General features: G+C 37.0%; 2 protein-coding genes and 2 non-coding genes across 13 annotated transcripts in view; 2 read left to right on the top strand and 2 right to left on the bottom strand.

Moving 5' to 3' along the window:
- msn (serine/threonine-protein kinase msn) overlaps positions 1 to 25,330 on the top strand; it is a 239,681-nt gene that overhangs the window by 124,791 nt on the left and 89,560 nt on the right. For all 10 annotated transcript variants that reach the window (XM_065231740.1, XM_065231748.1, XM_065231744.1 and 7 more), the window contains one exon: positions 21,246 to 21,933. In XM_065231740.1, coding sequence (XP_065087812.1) covers positions 21,246 to 21,933 — 688 coding nt within the window. The remainder of the gene's footprint in view (positions 1 to 21,245; positions 21,934 to 25,330) is intronic.
- On the bottom strand, positions 11,306 to 11,378 carry TRNAV-AAC (transfer RNA valine (anticodon AAC)). Its single transcript has one exon. It is a non-coding gene; the product is annotated as a tRNA-Val (tRNA).
- On the bottom strand, positions 11,754 to 11,826 carry TRNAV-AAC (transfer RNA valine (anticodon AAC)). The gene has a single exon. It is a non-coding gene; the product is annotated as a tRNA-Val (tRNA).
- The window catches only part of OXA1L (OXA1L mitochondrial inner membrane protein), a 135,649-nt gene continuing 123,319 nt past the window's right edge, over positions 13,001 to 25,330 (top strand). The window contains exon 1 of the mRNA XM_065231867.1: positions 13,001 to 13,010. The gene's annotated coding sequence lies outside the window, so the exon portion shown is untranslated. The remainder of the gene's footprint in view (positions 13,011 to 25,330) is intronic.

Genomic DNA, 25,330 nt, shown 5'->3' with positions numbered 1-25,330 from the left:
GAAACTGTTGGAGTAGAATTCACACCATCACAATCGAATCGGTAGGATAAAGAAAATAATAGTGTTTATTCCCTCCTAGACTCCGGTTGTCATACCACTCCAATCGTCCAGTTCCATGTCAAATGATACCCTGATGCTCCCTCCCAGCCCAGTATTTATTTATATATATAGTAAAAATATGTAATGGAGAAATGAAATATATCAGAACATTAAAATACGTAATAATGAAAATACATTTATATGGATAAAAAAAAACTGGTATTCCGCAATGAAAATAATAATTATTTTAGATTCAATATGATGCAGCTCTATGTCTCCTCAGCTCCCAATAAGGAAGATGTAACCCTGAAATTTCCAGGTTATATTATGCAAATAAATATTTTTAGCTAGAATGATACTTGATATGTTTGTGTTGTGTTATGTTGTGGGTGAGCTTGGGATTAAACCCATGATGTTCTGCTCATTAAGCAAAACCGATCCCTATAAGGTTATCGAGCATCTCAAAACCAAAACACTAGATGGCAAAACATGATTAAGCCCTCACCTGGTATGTAATGAACAACAGAAATACGCGATAATTCATATATTTTCAGCATATGATGCAATATCACAACTGTTAATAAAAGGAACGGATCCCATCTTATTTAAGACCTGGATGACCTGAAATGTGTGTAACCGGGTTAATACTTATTTAAATGTAATGTAATATTGAAAATGCGTTATAATGCCATGTAACAAGATACAATAAACACAAGATTTTTACAAAACAGATAATGAACGATTCAGATTTCTTTTCAAGCTGACACTATGCTTCCCTGGAGCCGCTCATAATAGCTAACATTAAGAATTAAGTATAATAAAATGTAATTTACAATAATATTAAATGATGTAAAGTCAATAATGAAAGATATGTAGTACTATAAACACTATACAAATAGGATAACCAATAGCTAGCTTAGCTTAGATTGACTGCACTCCGTGATTGATCAGAATCAGTGAAATTGTACAATGAATCAACTGAATGGGGCTGGGAGTGACCGTCCATTCTCATTGTACAAGTTTCAGTGGCTCTATATGTTGTAGATCAATAACGGCGTCGGCCACTTCCTTGCAATCAGGTGGGAGTAGGGAAGGAATATTAGAGTGACCTTTGTTGTTTGTGGGCCGTGTTTACCTCTGCACTCCAACAAAAGACACTCTGATCATACTTAAAAAATAGAAAAATCTGCTATGAAAAATCATTTCATAGTCTTTCTTGTTCGTCTTGAAGTTTGTTGAATTATGAAATTGTTATTGCTATTCTGTCTCGTTTACTGTCCTTTAAAATCGTTTTTTAGGTAGCCTAATTTAAAATATCCTTTTAAATAATCGTCACTAATATGTAAAATTTTCTCTCTTGTCTACTTTCAGGTATAACGATTTTGAGTAACACATTTGTTATCTTGAGGTAATATTCACAACATGCGATTGCCGATGCGTTTGATTTTTGAGATATGTGCCTATCACCCTTCCCGGAGGAATCCAATGAGGGTGACTGTTCGAGGTGAATCCTCGCGAAGTCCGTCGCCTATACGTCCAGGGATGTCGTAAAACGTCCTAACCAGGCTTGATGGAGCCTCACTCGCGAGTCTGAAATGAGTCGAGCGTAGCATTTTTCTGAAGAGTAGAATTTCTACTCACAAATCAGAGGTGTCGCGTGCCTCATTTGTTTACCTGTGGTCCAAACTTTGTTGGTTATAGTTTACCACCACATATTAGTTTTTGTTTTATTTGTCAATGCTCCATAAATTCGAGTGATATATTCTCTATTACTATATTAATCACTACCTAACGTAACATTTGAAGGGCCTATCATCTTGTGTAAACAAAACTTGTATGGCCCTTTTCGCGTTAACCGAAGTAGGAGGAATTGCAAAACGGTTTTATCACAAGGCTAACTCTTTCGACTGAAGTGTAATGAAGAATATTCGTCAAACATTTCCGAAAACATTTTTTCATACAAAACTGTGTCAACATCTAGAGAAAATTCATTAAGTCCCCTGGGTAGCAAACTTGAATTAACCAACTCTTTATTCATCAGAATAACACTATCAGAATGAACCAGGGGAACCTCAAAAGTTTTGACAGGCGCACCGGCGCAACCATCTGTAATTGAGAGATTTATAACCAGGAGACTGGCAACCCCATATCAATCATATACATACGTTTGTCAGTAGGCAATATCACGGGCCTTATTTAAATATAGCCCGTCTGACGTATACATGGTGGAAAGGGACGGAAAATCGTGTTATAAGCACAGTGGTGTCGCGTCCGCAAGTGCAACCTCTGCACGGCACAGGTGTAAATAATTTAAAAAAAAAGTAGAAGAGTATGTACCTAGGAGCACGAACGGATGCTTGACGTAGGACCGCTAGTGGACGGAACAAATATGTTGAGCCTTTAGTTCTTTTAATTGATCGATAATCTATTATCTTAACTCTTTCCGTTTTGAATTTGTGGCCCTGAAAAGGGCCGTTTGTTTTTCAAATGGTAGCCCTGAAAAAGACTGATTGTTGTTATTCTCTGGTGCCCATCGAAATGGTTGTTGGATTGGAGGGTACGGAACGAATAGGTAATAATCGCTGTTGCCTTTTGGCGCTCCTTTTATTTTGGTGCTATTTGTTGATATTGCTGTTGCATTTGCTTCAGTGAATGAAGAAATAACACGAAATGCATAAACGTGCTACCAATTGACGGTTTAGAACTGGATGATTCACGCAAGTGTATTCTCTCACGGAGACTCAATGAACACTGCTATTGGGACTGATTGATGATTGCTGTTATTTCTCTCCATGGTTCAAAAATATTTCAATTTTGTGAACCTGTTTTACAAACCATCTAGAGATCTTAAAAGAAATTCTATAGCGTAGAAATATACTGACCCTGAAAAGGCCATTTGGGATCCAAGAAGTTTACATGCTGGTACTTTCGGGATGGCGTGCTTACAACATTGCACAGCGATTGACATTTTGCAGGTGATCAATGCTGTAGTCAGCCTAACGGAACGACTGCAGTAGAACGTCCGAAAGATGGTGAAGCTACTCAGAGAGCCTCCGATGTCCGCGTCCTTCAGGGTCCTACCAAATTTGTGGTAGCCATCTCCGTCGCAAATGAAACTGTCATTTTGGATCGAAGCGAACAAACTGGTGTACTTGGGTATCTCCAGAAACAGCGTGCTCAGTTGGCTTTCCTGGCAGCAGCATTATGCAGTTGATCATTTCAGTCAAACTCAGCTGTGTAACGTTCGACGGATGTCTTTTCCGTTGGTAATTCTTCTCATTCCGATGTCCGCGTCCATTTTTTGGCTCTTTCAAATTAGTTGTGATGACTATCCCAACACCCACTGAAATTGCAACTGATCACGTTCACTGAATTACAGTCTGATTTATACTTGAAGAATAGCTAATTAGGGTCCTCTATTTTGGAGTATTTTTCGTCAGAGCGTTCCTACTTGCAATTATATGGCAGCATTCACACCAGAACAAGCATTGAATTGGATTCTTGTGAAAGAACAACTAGCGCTACTTGACACTTTCACACCAGTGCAAGTCGATGTCGACCGCATGATGGCGACCCAGTCATGCTGCCTATTGCGGCAAGCCTTTCCTCCGGTCAATGTGAGTGCATTCGTCGTCGTCTTCGTATTGGTGCGATGCGTGCTGTTCCACTCATACGTCGTATCCGACGCTTATCCGTCTGTTGGTTGAAAGTAAATGACGAAGAAAACGATTTGGCAAGCGTTTTTCTTACCACTGCTTTTCACCTCCCTTCCATTCATTGGTAAAATGGTGAGCGGTCAACCGAGCGGTGAGTTCGTTCATGTGAGCATGCGCAATGTGTCATGTGTTCGATTTGCGCCCAAATTGTTACGTCCGTGCTTGGGATTTTTCGTTACATGTCTGAATTTTGATTTTTTTATGTGACCCCCAGTATAGAAAATAAATATGTAGTCCTACGTCAAAAAATACGTTTACATTTTTATAGATTTAATGGTTACATTATAGCTGTACTTCTTTACTCCAGACCACAAGTGACCATGAATACACTATTTTATAGTGTGGCTTAATTAAATCTTCGACCTTGGTTTGCTCCAAAAAGGATTAAATTCAGTTCGGATGGTCTGCCTAATCCCTAATGCATTGATTTCTAAGCATGTCGATATCACTACCATGCCAAAACTCGTTAAATAGTTCACCTAAAAGCGAGCTTTTTTGGGTGGCGGGTGGCAAGTTTGTGAATGGTCAAATGCCTGATGTAAGCCAAGCAGACCTTCTATCACCTCTTGAAATATACCACAAATTTTCCACAATACACTCAGGTCTATTTTACACGGGGGATATGTACCGTTTAAAAAACGGTGTAAAAGTAAACCAACCGAGATTTTGATTTTTCATATGCTTAAATGTTTTAAAAAAATCGGATTTTGATGCCATTTGTAATTATAGCATGCTATGGTCCATATATAAATGTTTTAAAAATGTCTGTATTTACACCAAAAATTGTGATTTTTTTTTTTTAAAGTATGCCACTCGATTATCAATATCTTGAAACGGATAATGTGATTGGAATCGAGTCGATAGGTTGTATCGTTGTTGAGAAATCGTTAAAAACGTACCGTGTAAATCGTGAAAAACGGTGTAAAAACCGTTTAAAAAACCGCGTAAAAAAAAAAACAGTGTTAAAAAAACTTCAGTCTACATGGCGGTTTGCAGCACTAGTTGTACGGTACGCTTTGGACGTTATCATATTGACGCTCGTTGCAGACCGGTTTGAATGTGTGCGTTTAAATTAGAAGAACATTTGTGATGTATGGGTGCCTAAAGCGTGCATTTCTCGCTGTGCACTTGGATATCTGATTGCAGGTAAAGAGAGAAATGGAGAAAGAGAGCACAAAAGCTCGCTCTCGCTCTCTTGTCCGTTGTAAACAGGGGCCTGGCTGGCGGCCAAGTTTTTGATGCTATCATCTGCTCTTGTCTTTCTGCTTATTATAAGCAGAAAGACACCGTAATCCCCACCGTAAGCCCCATAATCCGTGGAACATATCATATGTTCAACGGATTATGGGACTTTGTTTAAGAGGGTGTCAACTACTTGGAAAAGCCTGAAAAATCTGGAATCAGGGAATTTCATTTTACCGGTAAAAACCTGGAATTCACAGGCAATTTTCAAATTTCTTTATAAACAATTTTAGGAATAAAATATATTGAAGTATGCCAGAGAATCTTCTTAGGAATTTTAATATATTTTATAATACAACCGACTTTATGTTCTTCGTCTGAGACTGAAAGTCTCAACAACAACAAAATTCTCGTTAGATACACTGGAGTCGCTTTTTACGCGGGTGATACGTCCCGCGTAAAAAAAAACCGCGTAAAAAAAACCGCGTAAATTCCGGAATCCGCGTAAAAAAAACCGCGTAAATTCCGAAATCCGCGTAAAAAAACCGCGTAAAAAAAACCGTGTAAAAAAAAAACCGCGTAAAAAGCGACTCCAGTGTACTTTTACTCTTTGTAAAGGCTGACTAAAAGTAAATTGTTACACACAGAAAGACCTGTAATTTGTGATTCAATAAGTTTAAAAAGTTCATTAATGGTTGCTTTACAGTAGTTTTATTAAAACTTCAAAGTTTCAGCATTTGATGGCTACATTTCTCGAGTTAGAACGAAATCTCGAACCTTCCTCTTGATGGAGCCCATCAGCGCCCACATTTGCTGGATGTCCTTGACTGTCCCGCCGCTTTGTCGAAGTCGCTGCTTTGAAATTGCCCAGTATTTTTCGGGCGATTTTTGCAAAATTACGGACAATTCGGAGGATTCATTAGCTTGGGGACAAAATCAATCTTGTTGGCAGAATACCACTCCAGAATAAAAAATTTCTGCAAATCGTTTGCAAAATCATGGCCTTCTTCGCGAACTTCACGTCCAATCGCGATGTAAAACTTTTGACCGGGAAGTTGCTTAAAATCGAGTTTGATGTATGTTTCGTCATCGATCAAAGTGCAGCCCTTGTGTTTCGTCAATGTTATATGAACATCCGAAACATGTGGGAGTATTTCAAAGGTTATATATCATGGAAATTTCAAGATCTAAAAAATTTCGAAAATTGAGCTAAGTTGATTAGAGAACATCAACGAAGTTCCATTAATTAATAAAATAAAAAGGATGACTTTTAGCAAGCACCGATATTTTCAAGAAATAGAGAACTTCCAATAAATATAGATATTTTTAGATTGTTTCATTATATTCAGTCAAGTTCCGAGTATTTCGAGGTTGATGAGATAACATCAGAAAAATCCCATTAACTTAAGGAAATTTGCAGTGACTTACAAGGAGTTCCTTAGGATTATGGGATGTACCGAGAATTCTATGATTGATCTGAAAACTCAAGAAGAATTTACCAGAACATTTGATCAATTTAGAGAAATTAAGATAAGCATAGAAATCTTCAGGGCTGGACTTTCCTGGAAAAATAAGAGATTTAAGGCAAATTTCCTTGAGCGAAAATTGTAGAACTTGAAAGCAATTCAATAAATTCCAGTTAAATGATGAGTTCTTAAAAAAAAAAATACTAAGATATTCAGGGCAGTCTAGAGAACTTTAAGGAAATTGAGAAATATTTTGGCCATTTTTAAATCATCAGGAAACTCTAGACTGTTGAAGAAGTTATGAATTAGTTTCTATAATCTGAACTTCAGACAAATCTTGAGAACATCAGTGAAAATCGTAGAACTACATTAATTATCTCGTTACGGGAGCTTAAATAAGTTCCTGAAATTTCAGAATAACTTCGAAAATTTCACATAAGTACAGAGATCGTCAAAGATTTCGAGAACTTCATAAAAGTCTATGGATCTTAAAGGAAGATCCGAGAACTTCAGGAATTTATATGGACATTTCGGGAGCATTTCAAATAAGTTAAGTACAACTCCAAAAACAAGGCGAATTTCAGAGGAGTTCAGTTCTATTAGTTTCACTAAATTAGCGGGAAATTTCAAGAAGTTCCCAGATTGTAAGAGAACTTTGGAGATGTTAAGACAATTATTGAGGTTTTCACATAAGTCCAGAGTTCACGTAAGCTTAAACATTTTTAGAACAGTTCAATTAAATTAATGGTAGTACAACAAGCTCCATGAGAACTGCAAACACTTCAGAGAAGTTTCGAGAACTTCAAGAAAGATATTGATCTCGCTAATAAAGCTCTACAATAAAAAAAATAAAACTTCAAGAAAGAACATATATCCTCACAGCAGCGATATTCCAGAGCATCTAAATTACATAAATTTTAAAAAAGTTTCGAGAAATGCAGTGAATTGCTAAAACTTTAGAGAAGATTCATGATCGTTCGGAAAATTGTGGAAACATTAGGAAGTCCGAAAATGTTTAGAGAAGTTAAAAACATTGATGAGAAGTATTGCGAGTATCAGGCTAGTTTCTCAAACTACAAAAGAACTTCGAGGCAGTTTCACTAACTTCAGGAATATTTTGGGAACTTACAAGCTGTTCTGAAGACCTCAAAATAGTCCATTACATATTCAACGGAGATTTCTCATGAAAATTCGCTTGGAGTTCTCCTAATCTAACGCTCGTATTCTTCCGAAACTCTCATGGAATTATTTCAGAAATTCACTCGAAATACTTCTCTGAATTCTCTAAAAAAAATATCACAAGAATATAGTTAGAATATTTCTCGCAATTCCATTGAAATATTCCTCAAAATTTCGAATTCAATTTTCTTCTAATTTTCCTAGGAATTGCTTGAAATTCTCCTCAGTAAGAAATCTTATGGAAAGATTCTCAGATTTTTCACTGAATTTATTTCAGATTTCCATTTTAATCTCACTCCTTTCCTTGGAATTCTACTCACATTGAAAGTCTCCTAAGAATTCATTTCCATGTCTCCTCACAAATTCCTTAGATTTCTCCCCTTAATTTGTTTGGCAATCTCTATTGGAATTATTTTACGAATTTCTTTGAAGATCGATCTCTGGAGTTATTCTCAGATTTAATTGTTATCCTTAAAGGCATCCCCTTTAAAACCTAAGTATTCACCAAACAATTACGAGGACTTATGCTCCGATATCATTGTCTTTCACAAATTTCATGTAATTATCCTCAGAATGCCCTTGGAATTTTCCTCTGAATTTCAGAGAAGGAGAAATTCCTATGAATTTTCATTAAAATTTACATTGAATTCAATTCCGGGTTGTCTTGAAATTGTGTTCAAAACTATCTCAGGCTTCACATGATATCTAAAATTCTTCAGAACTATCAGAACTATGCATATTCTAGAACCATAAAGGGGTAAGCTCAATGTGCGAATGAAAATAACCAGGAATATTAAATGTTTGTTTATTTTAAAATGCATAATTTTCTTTGGAAGATCCTTAGTAAGAAAATGATAAAATTTCCTGAGACTTCCAGGTCTTTTCAGAAGAAATAAAATTCCCTGAAAATTTCCGGTTTTTCAGGTTTAGTAATAAACTTTCTATTGAAACGTTCGCTTTAAAGGTTCCTATCATACATATTTAAGTGTTTTTGAGATTCTAAATGAATAAGTCTAAAACATCAAACATTCGACATGGTCACTAAAATCAGTATTTTTGACAGCATTGATCGCTACCAGCCCTGAAGCAACCGAACAGGACGATGAAGCAAAATCTAGTGGCTAGAACACGCGCCCGGAAGTTGTATGACCGATTTCTGACAAAGTACAGAGGATGCCTTCTCATTGACGACGAAACCTATGTCAAGATGGATATCAGGCAGGTTCCTGCACAAAAGTTTTATCTGGCCACAATACTGGGTGATATCCCTAGCAAATTAAAGTTTGTTTTCGCCGATAAATTCGCCGGTAACTGATGATCTGGAAAGGAATCTGCAGATGCGGACTTAAAAGCATGCTTTTCATCGCCAACAAAATGGTGTGTAGGATTAATTTCCTTTTCTCGTGTTACATCTAGTACAACTTTTTTATTACTGCACGTATCGAAACGAAAGTTTCACCACTGAAACACGTGTACTTTCAAAACAAATCGCTGTCCAAACATTGCATATCCGAGGCGCTGCTATAGAATAAATAAAGTGTCCGGATTCTAAGTGGACCAGACTTTATGTTGCAGAACAGTGATAAATCAAGAAATTCTAAAGTTAAATCCGCCTGAAACTATGACAGTTGCTTCACTTATAGCAGTAGTTGTGATGCATTCAAAAGCTTACCAATACTTTTTTCATATTATGAGGCATTTACAAACATTCGAACACTCATGCTCTTCCTTCGTCTCTCTCACACAACACGAGCGGTAGAAAAACATTCGAGCTAAAAGAAAATTATCAAAATAGCTATCATTTGACACATGTGATTTCGTTGTAATTCCTGAATTTGGTGTAAATCAAACCATTTCTGAATAGAAATATCATTACTAGGACATCATTGCTTGCTATTTTCAGAATTCACACAAACACAACATCAGCAGCTCTTATTATGAGAAAAACTAAAATACATACATTGGTGACGGTCTTCGGCGACAGTATCGTCCGGCAGAGACTGTTATATGACATTTTAGTTTGGTACTGTACTATGATAGCTTGTTTTGCAAGTGTCGGAGGAAAAGGCAGTCAATTATCACAGAAAATGTGTCGACTACCGTGACCGCTTACAAGACTGGTCCCTAACCTAAAATACCGTAAAACGGGGTAACATTGATAGTTTTTTAAAGTATATTCTAAATATTTTTTACAGTAATGACTGTTTTTCAAATTTGATATTTTTAAAACAAGTGCTGAGGATCCAAGAGTTTAATTATTTAATTGCCCTCTACCAGGGGAACAGTTTAAAGATACGTTAATAGACGGAAGCACGGAAGCAAAAGTTAATTCGTTAGTAATATGTTGAACGAAAATTAAAGTATTTGCACTACTTTTTTAGTTTTGTGGCCGAACTTCAGTATTTTGATTTGGGGTTACTTTGATAATGCTCGATGAATGTAGAAAAAAATGAGTGAAACTCAAACAATTTAGTTCTTTAAATATGAAACTTTGAATGAGTATATAATCAGAAAACTTTATAAGTAATAAGAATACCACATTGATTTTGTGATGGCTATATCTGAAATACATTTCATAAGTCATAGTTTGAGTGCTTTTTCAAAAAGGTGAAAAACTCGAAAATGGTTTTTGAATATTTTTGTAAAATATGTAACACATTCTATATAAATATATATACCATATCAACGGAAATACCCTAAGCTACAATATGGAACCAATGTTGCTTATTTGGAAAAGGCACAGCGAGTAAATTTATTCTTTTTATTATACTATCAAAGTTACCCGCATTATCAAAGATACCCCGTTTTAAGGTACTTAAAAATCGAATATCAATAAGTCATAGCACGAAAACGTATCGTCTAATCAAAACAACGTCTGCGACAAAGTTGTGGGATAGTCTTTTCAAAAAATAATACACATGTTATAAAATTTGAATCTTAAGGCAAAAGTACAAAAAAACAGTAACGCATTTATAATTTAATTTTTTTTTCTACAACTTTATATCAGATGCAATTTCTATTAGACGACATGTTTTCCTGCTATGATTTATTGAACAATATCGATCACGTCATTTTTAAAAATCAGGTACGAGAAAAAATGCACAATTTGGAATTGGTTGTTTTATAAATGATTTTTTGGTGAACGCTAAATTGATAGAGAGCCTATCAACAAAAATCCCGGATCTCGATGTTATTTCGCCAACGATTGTCATCATTCACAACCAGGATAGATAGTTTGTTTTTCCTCCGGAACTATGCATCGAACCACAGCTCCAATCTTGAGCAAGGAATACAAGCACTGAATTGTTGATGACCTCTTCCATCTTCTGCCACGTACGTACCTGTCCCAGATGCGCCAATGCCTCGCCAAACACTCCCAACCATTCCAGTTCACTTGTGGTAGAGGACTAGAAGTGAAACTACAGAGTGGTATAAATTTTTAAAACTATCCACCCCTTCCGGAAAACTTTAGCTTGACTAGTGTCCTTGCCCCAGGGAAGGTTGAGGAAAAAAAAAGACTACCCCACTGCTGACATTGCAATATGGCCTGCAGAACCCAGTCTAGACAAATAAATTGACGACCGAGGAAAAGTTTTCCTTTCGAAACTATTCGCAATCGCCGCGTTGTATTTAGTCACACTGCAGATGCCATAAATAACTTTCTAACCCGGAATAAATACCTTGTCCTAAGTAGAATTTGAGCGACGAAAAAAAAAAGCATCATGTTTCCGCCCGGGATCGAACCGGGGGCCTTCCGCGTGTTAGGCGGATGTGATAACCACTACACCACGGAAACTGTGGCAAATTTAGAGGCAAGACGGTAATCAAAACTCGGTCAAGTGCTGTGATGTGATTTATTTTTAGGCCTCGTACGCCAGCTACAGCAACATTTTAAAGCCGGCTCGTTATTAGTAGATCGCAAACACGTTGTCCTGCTTTGCTTTATTCGCCTTTGCTTGCTTGCCGTACCACTCTTCGTTCGCGTTTGGGTGGGGTTTGGCTGGCTGGGCGAACGGTGCAGAAAAAGACAGTGGAATTGTCAGCAAGTGAAGGGGGTGAATCGAATTCATAGCTTCTCATGAGGATATTTATATCGGTGTTGTTTGAATTTCAATGAATGAAATCTTTTGTTTGACAGCTTGAATTTCATATAATTGAAAAAAAAGTACCGTGTTTCCGCCCGGGATCGAACCGGGGGCCTTCCGCGTGTTAGGCGGATGTGATAACCACTACACCACGGAAACCGCTTGCTTAGGACGGCATTATATTTCGATCAGCTGTTCGAAAGCCGTTCGTTTGTTTACCGTCCTCCAATGTGAACCATAAATCTCAACTGCATTCTTCAGGCACGCACTGCTGCAGACTCTGCACCGGAAGGACCCATCGCAAACCGAACTAAACGATTTATGGATGACAGTTTTTGCACCCCACTTCGATATTGCTACGCTCGATTTTGAAAACAAACCATCGTCGGGTTTAATATGATTATTTATTACTCGCCACATGATACCTATATAGCTGAGACTATTGTGAAGCATCCCTCGAGGTGACAAGGACTAAAAATGCCAAATTGTTTCAATAACTGTTTGTTAGAATTATCCGATGCTTGTATGATCAAATCCAATAAAACGTTTTCATTACTTATATGCTTTAGGCCGCGATGACTCACACAACTCTACTCCGGGTGCAGATGAGTGACATCCAACTGAAATTTGTGCACCTGCATATGAATGCACTTTTCTACTCGGGTCCCGCTATGCAAGCTGGAAGGATGACTCACAGATACTAGGTGTAGTGGCTGTGGAATTCCAGTGATCTGCCTCGGAGATAAAAAACGACGAAAACAAATTCCACCGCGGAGCATGGGACTGAACAACTCAGCACAAATTTGATCCGTTGTGTGCTGGCTAGTTATAAGACCTTTGTGGTTCATACTGTGCTCGGTTTGCGCCAGTCATTCCTTTCATTTGCCATTTATTGTGGCATCTATGCAATTATTGAGTGTATAAGGACGAACGTATGGAAGATTGATTCAACAGGGTCATTTTTAATAACGGCTCCTACCAGTGTCAATGTAGAAAATATAATTTTAATGATCACTGTTGACATTTTTCAGGAATTTAATTCATGTGTTGATAGTTTTGAACAGTTTGAAAATGAAACGTTAATTATTTATAGGGTACCGATATATAAATGGGCAGGAGTTTTGAGTCGAAATATGTCCTAAGCTCCTAAATCTATAATGGTCACTGAGAACTAGAGACTGATGATGCAAATCATGAACTTTTTCCTTCATATTTAGTGCCGAATTTTCGTCCATTCAAATCTTTTTGAAGTTTCACCTGTTATCTTCCAATTTAGTAACACAGGCGAAAGAGTGGTTAATGGCCTCAATGCTTCGGTGTAAAGAGAAAATGCGTGCTGGAGCGTAGTGGCAAGAATGATGCATAGAACAGCTTCAAAAACATAGAAAGACTGGATTATTGCAGATAATATTATTGAGATCTTTCCTTTTGTATTTATTTAATTGTATTTCAATTTTCACATAATCTATACTTTAGATTGCCGAATAGAAATTCCTAAATATATTCCACTCCCTATTAACATAAATGTTCCCTCCCGAGACATCTATGAAGTAAGTAGATGTTGGACTCATTTTCGTTTCTATCCTCTTAGATTGTAAGGATGTGGCCAGGTGTATAATGCGATGCTTAGTTTGCAAATTTTGATGTGTGGGGAAAACCACTAATCCCAAGTGTTTTTTCACGGCAACACACGATTTGTGCAATCGCATATGCTATGCTATTCTATTAAAATCTTTTTGAAGTTTCATTCGATCCTTTGTCCATACAAACTGTTCTCAAATGGTCGAAATGAACGTACGATTGATGGTCCAAAAATGGTCGTCGTGATATTTAGTTGATCATGAGGCCCTATCACTTCAAGTCTTCTAGAGCACAAATCTCGGGCACTGTTGCTACATCGCTCATGAAATTGAAACTCCCTGTTTGCTGCACTGAACCAAACGGGGAGTTCCAGTTTCATTGTTGTACGTTTTGTAGGAGCTGATATTTTTGCTCTTAAAATTTCAATTTAAAGGATCATTCAATAATAAAGTTAATGAAACTCTATTACTCATTTCACTTACTAACAAATAATCAGCATTTTTTTATTTGGCTTTGCTCTTAAACAAGCATTTGAAAAATATATGTTCAGTATTACTGTAAGTTCTACTTGATTAAAACATTATACCATTAAATTTGGCTTGAAAAGGTATTATGCACTCCTGGTGCAATCTAAGTACAATTCAAATATAGTTCTGAAAAGAATACTATGGGGATTGTGTGAAGAGAATTCCTCGTGATTTCTAACGAGTATTTCTATGGCATTCTGATTTTTTTGCAATTCATACTTGGAATTCGCAGGGTTGATGCGGGTCACTTTTTAGTTACTATGTCACTTTTTTGAAGGTGGTCACTAAGAAGTTCCTATTTCAGACAAAAAATCAGTAAAATCACTTTTTGCACCATTCCTGCTTAAATTGCAATGGAAAATTCGCTCAAAACATAAATAAAAGTTGTCAAAGGGTTTAGTTTCTAGTTTAAAGTTTCGTAATTTTAAAACGCTTGGTTGATCTAAACAATAAGGGCATAGAAATTGTTTTAAAAGCGCGTTTAAGATCCAAGAAAACAGCAACAATCGTATCTTTATACTCCAAGTAATTTTTCCACTTCGCTAATACCAAATTCAATGCGGTTTCACAAGAATGACCTTCCCGATATCCTGATAGTTCTGGTATCAACAAACTATTACTATTTAAATACACTAACAGCTGACCTTTAACAACAAGTTCTAAAATTTTCTCTAATTGTAATGATGAGATGAAAATCTTTGGCTTTAATCGTTTCAGCAACTTTTTGAATAGGAGCCACTAAGGATTCCTTCCAAATGTGTGGAACATATCCAGTTTGCAATGATTCATTAATAACAGGGCTGGTAGCAGGTTACTTTTTAGTGACTTGGTCACTATTTTGAAGCCAGTCACCAAAAAGTCACTAAAGTCACTTGTTCACTACTAACATAGAGTGAAATTTAAAAATATCGACAAAATGTTTAAATTGAGTACTTGGCACTAAGAAAGTCTACAGTAATTTCAACAAAATAAAAATATCTGTTAAAAAATTGAAAATTTTAACTAGGGTAACCAGTGAACCGCAAAACTTTAGAACACCAGGAAAACTATTGGTTAATGCCTTCAATTTCGATTAAAAATCGGGGAAAATATACCTCATTTCCCCGAAAATAAATTGTAAACCTTGGAAACTTTCCAAAGGTTATTGTCTGTGATAGGTTTTTAAAAGTCTTTCAAGGATGATTGAGAAGTTTAAAAAATCCAAAGTAAATTTTAAGAGAATTTTAAAGGATTCCAAGATATATCAGAGAAGACTACGAAAGTGTGATGTAAATTTAAGTGCTATGAGGACCGATTTCTTCATCTCCGCTTAAATCTTAAGCCAGGTTTACCTAGTATATAGTTAAACTTGGCTTAACACATACGAGCGTCGCTTTTGATTATTGTTTAAATTATTAGAGACGCAAAATTCAGCTCTGAAACAATTTTGGAAATATTTCCAATATACCCTAGTAGCACGCTTGTCACATATCAGTTGTAGAAACTTCTTTACGACTTATTTCAGTCATAAACAAGTTGCTGCAACTTTTCTTAACGGAAGTGTGCTACTCGGGTAATTGAGAGTGGATTTTAACGAGAGTTCTGAGACAAATTCTATGATGATTGGAAGAGGATTCTAGGTCCAATTCTCATAAGAATTCAAAATTAGTTCTGAAATTTTGCTTAAGGGAGCTGTGATGAAAATTTCATGAAAATCCCGTGAACTCTAAAGATGGTCTCTGCGGATAGTTCTAAAAGAATTCTGGGGGTGATTTCTGAAGATACTTCCAAGAGAATTGTAAAGAGTTCTAAATAAATTCCGAGAAGGAGTCCAATGAAATCGAATTTTAAGGGTTCAATCTCAAAGGAATTCTGAGAGGAGTTTCAAAGTTATTCTGTGATGGATTTTTGTTTTGTGAATTCTGAGGAAATACTATGGTGATTAATTGCATGGAAATTCTATGGAGAATTCAAATAAATTTAAAATGGATTTATGGAAGGAGCCTTCAGTGAGTTCCTAGATGAATCAATAAAAAATCGAAAATGATCTACTTTAACTAATCATGTGTTATTACTTCATGCGTAAATTTAACAATTTACATAGTCGGAGATGCTTAACGTCAAATATCAGAATTAAAGTGGAGATTTTATTCGATGGTTGAGGAGATTAAATTATAGAGTTGATAGTTCCGTTATACTACGGCAGTGTGAAAATTGTATATACATAGTAGAAGCGAGCAAAGGACAACTTTGAGGAAGGTACGAATCGGGTAGTTGTTTAGGTCAGATGGCGACTTGAGTGTGAAACAATCGATAGAACTGTTTCCGCACATCGGAGGTACATGAGCAAATCGGCGATCATCCCTTTTGCCAGTGGTGGCAGGGGGAAACACCCCTCACCATCCCTCATTAACGGATGAGCTTGGTAAAGGAGATGTTCTGCCCTAATCGTACCTTCCTCAAAATTGTTCTTTGTTCGCTTTCTACTTTCTATATACAAATTTCACACTGCCGTACTATCACGGAACTATAAACTCTTTACTTTCATCTCGTCATCGATCGTATAAAATGTCCACTTTAATTCTGATATTTGATGTTAAGCATTTCCAACTACGAAAATAATCTATTTCCAAGAATGTTGTTGATTATTCTGCAAAGAATTTTAAGAATGCAATATTATTTTTGTGAAAGCTTATTTGCCTCTAAGTTTAAGAGAAAGGGAATTATTCTAAATAAGTTGTTGAGATTATTCTGAAGAAATTATGTGAAAAGTTCTTAGCGATATATCAAAATTTTGAAGATTTCAAACGCAGAATCAAATTTAAGAATATAAAAAATGTTATTTGTTAATCATCATGTATAACGTAAGCAAAAGTAAATTATTCAAATCACTTCAAATGCTCTTCACAGGAGATTCCGTTGTGAGATTCGATTAAACTAGAGGAATTTATGAAATTTGATTTCAAGTTTCATGAAATAAAAAGTTTATTTCAATATCAAACCGCATTTGAATTTCTAAGTTACCATATAAATGGTCACTTATTGATTATTTACAAGTCACTATTTGGTCACTATTTCCGTAATTTTAGTCACTAAAGTCACTACTATTATATCGCATCAGCATTACCAGCACTGTTAATAAGGTCCAGCTGCTTGGCTGTTCGAGAATATACAGATCTTAGCAAATCCGTATTTCCTTATTAGGAGGATATTCACACATTCAATAATTCCTTGAATTTCTGCTTGAAATACTGTGGGACTATGTCCCATTGGTACAACTTTACTGACTTCTGACTTTTGACCCGTCGGTGTAAAATACAATAGACCCTGACCGTACATTTGGCTCACTAGATTCCCATATAGGTCGGCTTGATTTAACCACTTTGAAGAGAACATCATAGTTTGTCTTCGTTACCATTCAATCATCCACTTTATTAACTCGATCTGTGAGCATTCATTTCCATTACCTAATTAACAATGCAGTTATCCAAGCCCTTTCAGGGTGGCCAGCGAACCGGGAAAACCGGGAATACCGAGAAATATCCCGGAATTTGAAAAGTAACCGGGAAAAACCCGGGAATTCGACGAGAGAACCGGGAAAAATAAATTTACAATACCATAGGAACAAATTTGTATACCAGAATTTCAGAGTAAACCATTAAAACAGAGTGATTATTTACCAAATGAATGTCTAGCTCTATTTGCTGCATAATTTTCTTCAGTTTCCCGTCTTTAATTTTGTCGTTTCAATTTCAGGTGTAAAGTGCAAGGGCATTAAAAGAAAATATTGAAGATGCTCGACTTTGGAAACAAATATTTGTAAAAACTGAATCTGAACTACTCTTTTCCAAGGTTTTAATTTTTCGTTTTCATTTCGAAATCAACCATGCAATTTTATTCAAAATTCTCATGATATGAATTCCAGAATTTACTTGGAATTCTGTTCTGATATATCATAATTTTTTTCTGAAATTTACCAGTAAACACTCCGCTTAATAATTACCGTTGAATTCTTTTTTGAATTTTCTTGAAACCCCTTGTAAGAATTTGATTAGAATTCTTCTTAGAATTCCCTTGAGCCTATTCGGAGACTTTGATTGCTTTGAAATTATTTTCAAAATTTTCTTTTAACTCTATTCAAAACAGCATATATTTATTTAGAAAGCCCTTGGAGTATTTTAAAGAATTTATTTCTAATTATCAACATTTTTTTTTTGCAATCTATTTTGTTAGAGCTCTGTGATGAATCTTTCGCACTGGGGTTGAAATTATCAACAGAACACTCTTAGAACTCTGTTTCTTGTTGAATCCTCATCATAATTCTATTAAAATTCTTTTTAATTTATTCATTCATATGTCATTCTCCTCGAGATCCCCATAAAAATCTCTTAAGAATTACGTAGAAATTTTCTTTAAAGTTTTCTTTCACAACTGGTTTTGAAATCTTCCAGAATTATCTAAGAATTCAATTTAGAACTTTTTAGAGCATCCTTCTCCACAGAAATCTCTCCTAATTCTTCTAACAATTTCTGAGGACTTCATGTCAGAATAATTCTGGAATTCTGCTCAGAACTTCTCCTTCGAAAATTATATAGGATTCCTCCTCAATATATGTTTGAAATGAACACGTTGACCACTTTCAAATTGTATTAAAATTTACAGAGTGTGTCTGCAAGATTATATAGATTGTTTTTTTTTATTTGTTATAACCTTTCAAATGCTTCCTAGTCTCAGAGCCTTGACAATTATGACTCCAGTATGAGTGTGATCTTGAAATTTTTTTAAAATCGTTGTTATTTTTTCTCCAAATATTACAAAACGAAAATTTTGAAGAAAAGTTCTAGTTTCAGACTCTACACAAATGTCAAAGCCCCACAATCTTGGGAATCTTCGTACATCGCTTTTTTATTCTTCAGTAATATTCTTCAAGTATTGGTCTATTGGATGTGGGTATTAAATTTCATGAACCATGTTTAGTTTCACGTTGAGTGAGTTCCAATGCCAGTAGATTTTACATATTATTATTTTCGTGCTTAGCTTTATACATCAGCCCGAGTACTGAAAGGTTAATATATATGTTAGTATAGACAAAGAAGTGAAGCCACATTTTCTTTATCCGATATCCCTAACAATTTCTTCTAATTCTCATTGGTATCAAGTTATTTTTTTCTGAAACATTTTTTTTTTAATTAAATATTTTATTCTTCAGAATTCTGTTTTAGAGCCCATGCATTAATTATGTAACGCTAAATCGAGCAAAAAATTACCCCCCCCCCTATCGTGACGTTTTTCCTATACCTAATGTATTGCTTGTCACAAAATCTTAGACTCCCCCTCCCTCCTTAGAGCGTGACATAATATATGCATCAACCCTTATACCCTATTCATCCATACAGCATTTGGCCTAGTGACTTTAATCTCTGTTACAGAATAAATTCTAGGGCTTTGAAATCATAAGATGTATCAAGCTTAAAAAAGTGTGAGTTTTCAAAGTTTCTCGGAAGATTAATGATTTGTTTCGAATACATTAAGTGACTCATAGAGTTCAATTTTTACTTTCAGATTAAAAAAAAAACTTTCTGTAATTTTGCTTTTATTTTTTCCACAAATAACTACCGAAAAGTTACAGTTGGCCGCCCTTTTAAAAGTACGTTCAATATCGTTTTTTGTTGAATATTAATAACCGGTAATTTTTTAAGATTTGAACCGGGAAAACCGGGAAATAACCGGGAATTTTAAAATGAAAATTCACTGGCCACCCTGCCTTTGCTTCCATAGCTGAACGCATGGAGCTGTAGGATGCATTGTCGAAAGCACATTCAATATCGAGAAAAGTTACCACGGCTATTTCCTTGGCTTTAAGCGATTTCCCGATTTTAATAACTAGCGATTGAAGAGCCGTTATCGTAGATTTACCTGATTGATAAGCTAATTGGAATTTGCTAAAAGGTAACCTCGCTAAACTTGTTGATTTGATGGAGTCATCTAGAATTTTTCCATTGTCTTTTACAAACAGATGAAAGGGTTAATGGGTCTAAAGGCTTTCGGAGTCGTTTTATCTCATTTTCTAGCTTTTGGAATGAAAACAACTCGAACCTTTCTCCATGCTTTTGGTGTGTACCTCAGAGTAACACTGGCTTCGAATAGTTCAATAAGGAGGGAGCTGAGTGTTTCTTTCCCCTGTTGAAGTAATGCTGGGAATATTTCATCTTTGAATGGTTGAAAAGAACTCAATGCCCATTCAAATCATATCGTTGAGAAGGATATGAGCCAAATTGGGGGCCCTGCCTTCAGCCTACCAACATCTTACCGTTAAAACAGCACTGGATTACGGTTTTTACGTATCCTTTTCCAGGTGACTTTTCTTTTATACAGAATTAGAACATTTTGCTGCATTTTTGTCGATGCAAAGACCACAAACTACCCATCATAACCTATCTTTATTCATTTTCTATGGCGATGATGTAGTCTGCATGCATTACCTCGGCCTTGAATTGTCTTGCAATGGAAATGGATATTGAACTTAATCATCTCAGCTTTATTGCATATAGAAACCTATAATTTCCAAAACCTTTAAATTCGCTTTCCTTCTATTTTCGCAGTCAAATCCGACCTATCATTTAGGGTATCCATTGTCTCCTAATACTATCGCTCCGGTTTTTGCGCGTACAACATTTCCACACTGTAAACAAACCACCTTTTTTTTCCCTATTCCACTGCGCCGTCCGTTCGTTGCCTGGATAGATTACGTGAGCCGCCGTATCTTAATTGAATGCTTTCATGACTCACCTCACCACTGCGCAGCTCCGGCTAATCACTTTTGCCTACTGATAGACGAATGAAGATAAAAGAAACGAATTGCAGCGCGCGGACTACTTATTGCGGATCTCCCTAACCTGACCACGGCCGCGCGCTGTTATCGATCTCTTAATGTTAGCCAGAAGAAGTCAGCTAGATGGGCCTCCCCCGGACGAGAAGAAAAGTGAAAACTTTTTATTACCATTTAGTTAATGGAATATAATAACAAAGTAATAACACCCGTAGACTCGAGCGCGAACCAGCGAGAAGATGATTAGTTAGTCGGTCGGACCCGTTGCTAAACAGTAAATAGACAGATACCGACCGACCGAGGAGCTTTCCTTTCGCTTTCATCCAAACACACGGCACCACGACGCCTGGGACGCTTTTCCATTTAGTTATAGTTTTAGATTGTGGGAAGATTCACCGGAGCTAAAACCACAATTGTTCCAAAGTGCATTGTTGCTGGGTGATGATGATGGATGGGTGGATACGGCATTTCTCAAATGCGAACAATAATGACAATGACGAGGTCGTCGAGTGCAGTGGGAGAAATTTTCCTCACTGCGGTTGATGGCAATTGCGATTCGTTTGCATTCCACTGTAAATCCGCAGCAACCGCAAAATCAAATTCAGACTGTGGTTGCAAACTGATTCACTAATTCTGGTCTATTTTCTTTCCTCTTCTAACAGGGTCGCCACACAAAGACTGGACAACTCGCTGCCATTAAGGTGATGGACGTCACCGAAGAGGAGGAGGAGGAAATCAAACTTGAGATCAACGTGCTCAAAAAGTACTCCAACCACCGGAACATTGCCACGTACTATGGTGCATTTATCAAGAAAACCTCGGCCGGAAAGGACGACCAGCTGTGGCTGGTGATGGAGTACTGCGGGGCCGGTTCCGTTACCGATCTGGTCAAATCTACCAAAGGCCAGAGCCTCAAAGAGGAATGGATCGCCTATATCTGCCGGGAGATCCTACGGGGGTTGAGCTACCTGCACACGAACAAAGTGATACACCGGGACATCAAAGGCCAGAACGTGCTGCTCACGGACAACGCCGAGGTCAAATTGGTGGATTTCGGTGTGTCGGCACAGTTGGACAAAACCATCGGCCGGCGGAACACCTTCATCGGTACGCCCTACTGGATGGCACCGGAGGTCATTGCATGCGACGAAAACCGAGACGCCACCTACGACAACCGGTCCGATCTGTGGTCCCTCGGCATCACCGCCCTGGAGATGGCCGAATCGCAGCCACCCCTGTGTGACCTGCACCCGATGCGGGCACTGTTCCTCATTCCCCGGAATCCACCGCCGCGACTGAAATCGAAAAAGTGGTCCAAAAAGTTCCACGGATTCATCGATACGGTGCTAGGTAGGTTCTGGTTCCCTTCAGGTGGCTGATAGTCACTCCCACCCCAAGCGAGAGAGCTTCGCAATTTAAATCATTGAATAATCATTAATCATATGGGGGGAACATGGGCATGTTATTGATTGCCAACTGTGCGCTCGAGTCGGCGTTTAAGCTGATGGGTACAAAGCGGGCAGCGAGCGGCAGCAGCAGAGGATGAAGATGAAGATGATCGATAAATTGATTGGGGTTTGACGCGGAGGGCTTGAATGAGCTGAATTTTTACGCGCTGTTGTATCATAACTGATGCTTTGCGTACTTAATCGGTCGGAAGCTGTAAGGGTTCATTTTATTACATCAGATGTATGCCCATGAGGGAAACAGATATCTTTCGTTTAAATTGGTGTAATCAGCTTACATCAGCTGATCGATTCCAGAGGTAGTTAGAAAAAGATCTCGAAAGATGTCGGCAAATATTGGCATTTGTTGCCTGTGGTAAGGTTCATACACTTACCTTACAAATCCCACTGATTCCAGAAACCTTTCAACGCAAGTGCAATTTTCTCTTTGAACACCTTCAGAGATTATCCAAGGTCTTGTAAGATAATTGGTTTGCTTTATGTTGAGTGATATGCCGATCTCCAAACTTCTCTTAAATGTCCACATGACCTCTATACTTATCCTAGGAGTCTCGTAGTACTGTATGTTCACTGGAAGTACTTTAGAAATCTGTCTTGGATGTTCATTGAGATTGTCCCAGCAGTTTTCTGTACTTCCCCCCTAAATGTTTTCTGTAAGCAATTTGAACGTGCTTACTAAGGTGTTTAACTTTGAGGAAAGTGTCATTGCAGTAACCATCCTCCAGGCGCTTCCATCGTGAATTATTGATTTAAAACAAAATAATAACTCCTTAAGTGAACCCCACACGTTTCAATATATTGGCGTGAAAGGGAATTATTGACAACAATATTGGTGATGTAAATACATAAATATTGTCAATACCGATGTATTGACGTCAATATAGAATGTATTGTCAATACGGTTATAGTCAATAAAAGCAATCATGTAGGGTCCACTTTACAGCAGACCACACATTACAACTTCAAACTCCTGACGTGCTTCAAACAAGTGCTTGAATGACATTCTCCGTTTGAAAATTTATAATATACTAGCTGAGTGTGCTCGGTCTTGCTCGGGATTCAATATTAGCTTGAGTTTATGCGCCGATTTAAAAAAAAAGCATGCTATATTGTACTTAGCCCCCCCCCCTATTATCTAAGGGGCTACCCTATGATTATCTCCTTATACCCCCACACTCGCCCCCACATGCCTAATTTGGTTCCATTTGCTTGATTAGTTCTCGAGTTATGCAGATATTTCTGTTTCATTTGTATGGGAGCCCCCCCCTTACAGAAGGGGGAGGGGTCTTGAACCATCATAAGAACCTTCCACGGCCCCAAAAACCCCTGTATACAAATTTTCACGCCAATCGGTTCAGTAGTTTTCGAGTCTATAAGGGTCAGACAGACAGACAGACAGAAATTCATTTTTATATATATAGATAGATACATAGATAGATAGATAAGTGGAATGAGCAGGATGGCCACCCATTCGGGAAAAGCGGGAAAAGTCGGAAATTCCAAGACAAAATTGGGAATTCAGTGGAATGTGCATGAGTTTACAGTGGTTTCGAACATTCACTTAGGGACTTGGAGCCATTAGATTCATACCCAAGGTGCTATCGATAGAAAATTGAGCATGCAATGAAACTATACATCTAATTTTACAGCTTTTGGTATGTGCAAGCTTGTGATGTTAGGTTACATGCAAGTCATGTAAAATTACATAATAATCATTTGCATCCTGTAATTTTTTTTGTTAAATGATGTAGATTCACACGTTTTCCCCTGTAAACTTACATGTTTTTAGATTGACATAAAGTTTACATGTAAAATCTGGAATTTCAAAAACATAAAATATCTGGAATTTCAAAAATACAAAATATTACCAGAATGTAATTAGAACACTTCTCCCAATTCCATTGATATATTCCGCAACATTTCGTAGGAACTATCCTCCGAATTCAATGTTCTTTGAAATTCTCCTCAGTAAGAAACCCTTGGGAATGATTCTCAGAATTTTAATTGAATTAATTTCAGATTTCATTTTGAATCTCACTCCTTTCCCTGGAATTCTACTCACATTGAAAGTTTCCCAAGAATTCATTTGCATTTCTCCTCACAAATTCTTTTGATTTGTCCTCATAATTTGTTTGGCAAACTCCCCTGGATTTTTTTTTCGAAATTCGTTTGAGAATTTCCTGGATTTATTCTCAGATTTAATTGTAATCCTCCTTTTAGCACCTCACCCCCTAAGTATTCTTTAAAAAATGTCCAACGTCAAACATTTATTTGGTGTGCCATCAGGACAGTGTTGGCAAAATCCTCAATCAAATGACATTTTTCCGCTCTCACACACTCTCAATACCACGCGTGATATTGGAACAAAAATATCATGCTTGATATTGATTTTGCCACGCCAGCTCCTTTGATATTGCAAGACTATTCACAACATGTACAAATTAAGCTAAGAGTTGACTCGCCACAAAAATGATTCCGCTGCACATTGTTTTGACGTAGGACTACGTCTGTAATTTCTATATGGGGGTACACTTTGTGAAAACCGAAAATGGAACATGTAACAAAATTATGAAAGATTTTGAACGTTAATAACTCAGTTTTACCTGGACCAATTTAAATAATTTTATCACCAATCGATCAGATATATTCCTACGCATCTGGTCAATTTAAGTTTTTATCATTTTTCAATATGTCACTATTGAAAATTGCATGAATGTGCAACTTTTGCTTTGATAACTAAAATTATCACCGATTGCCTGCGAAAAGCGAATTCTCTAACACAGATTTCAAAGTTGAATTCCATCGGGTCTCACCAAACGGTGTTTATTCAGCCACCGCGTGGTGAGTGGTGGTGTTCTCCAGTACACAACGAAAGGCTCCCCGGAAGCAGCTAGCTACCAAGGCTGATCTCAACCGCTGATCGGATTCAGTTCCAGCTCTATCTAGATATGTTTAAATGTAACATACCATCTACTTAAAGGCAACATTGCGGGTGCGATTTCAAAAACCAAAGTCGGTCGTGGCATGAAAGTGGTCTGATTTTGATCCAGAGATGATGGATTTTAACTCTTAATACGCCAATCGATAGGATTTTTTTCTACGAATCTGTTAAAATTAAGACTTAATCATTTTTCAAAATGTCACTATTGAAATTGCACGGATGTGTAACTGTTGCTATGATAATTAAAATTATCGCCGATTCCCTGCGTAAAGCGATTTCCCTAACACAGATTTCAAAGTTGAATTCCATCCGCTCTCACCAAACGGTTTTTTTTTTCAAT

This window comes from Ochlerotatus camptorhynchus, unplaced genomic scaffold (assembly GCF_037179485.1).
Source record: "Ochlerotatus camptorhynchus isolate MF236.1 unplaced genomic scaffold, CSIRO-AGI_Acam_v1.1 ptg000361l, whole genome shotgun sequence".
NCBI classification, from domain to species: Eukaryota; Metazoa; Arthropoda; class Insecta; order Diptera; family Culicidae; genus Ochlerotatus; species Ochlerotatus camptorhynchus.
Note: the sequence above shows the minus strand (reverse complement) of the source record. Positions and strands in the feature narration are given on the sequence as shown.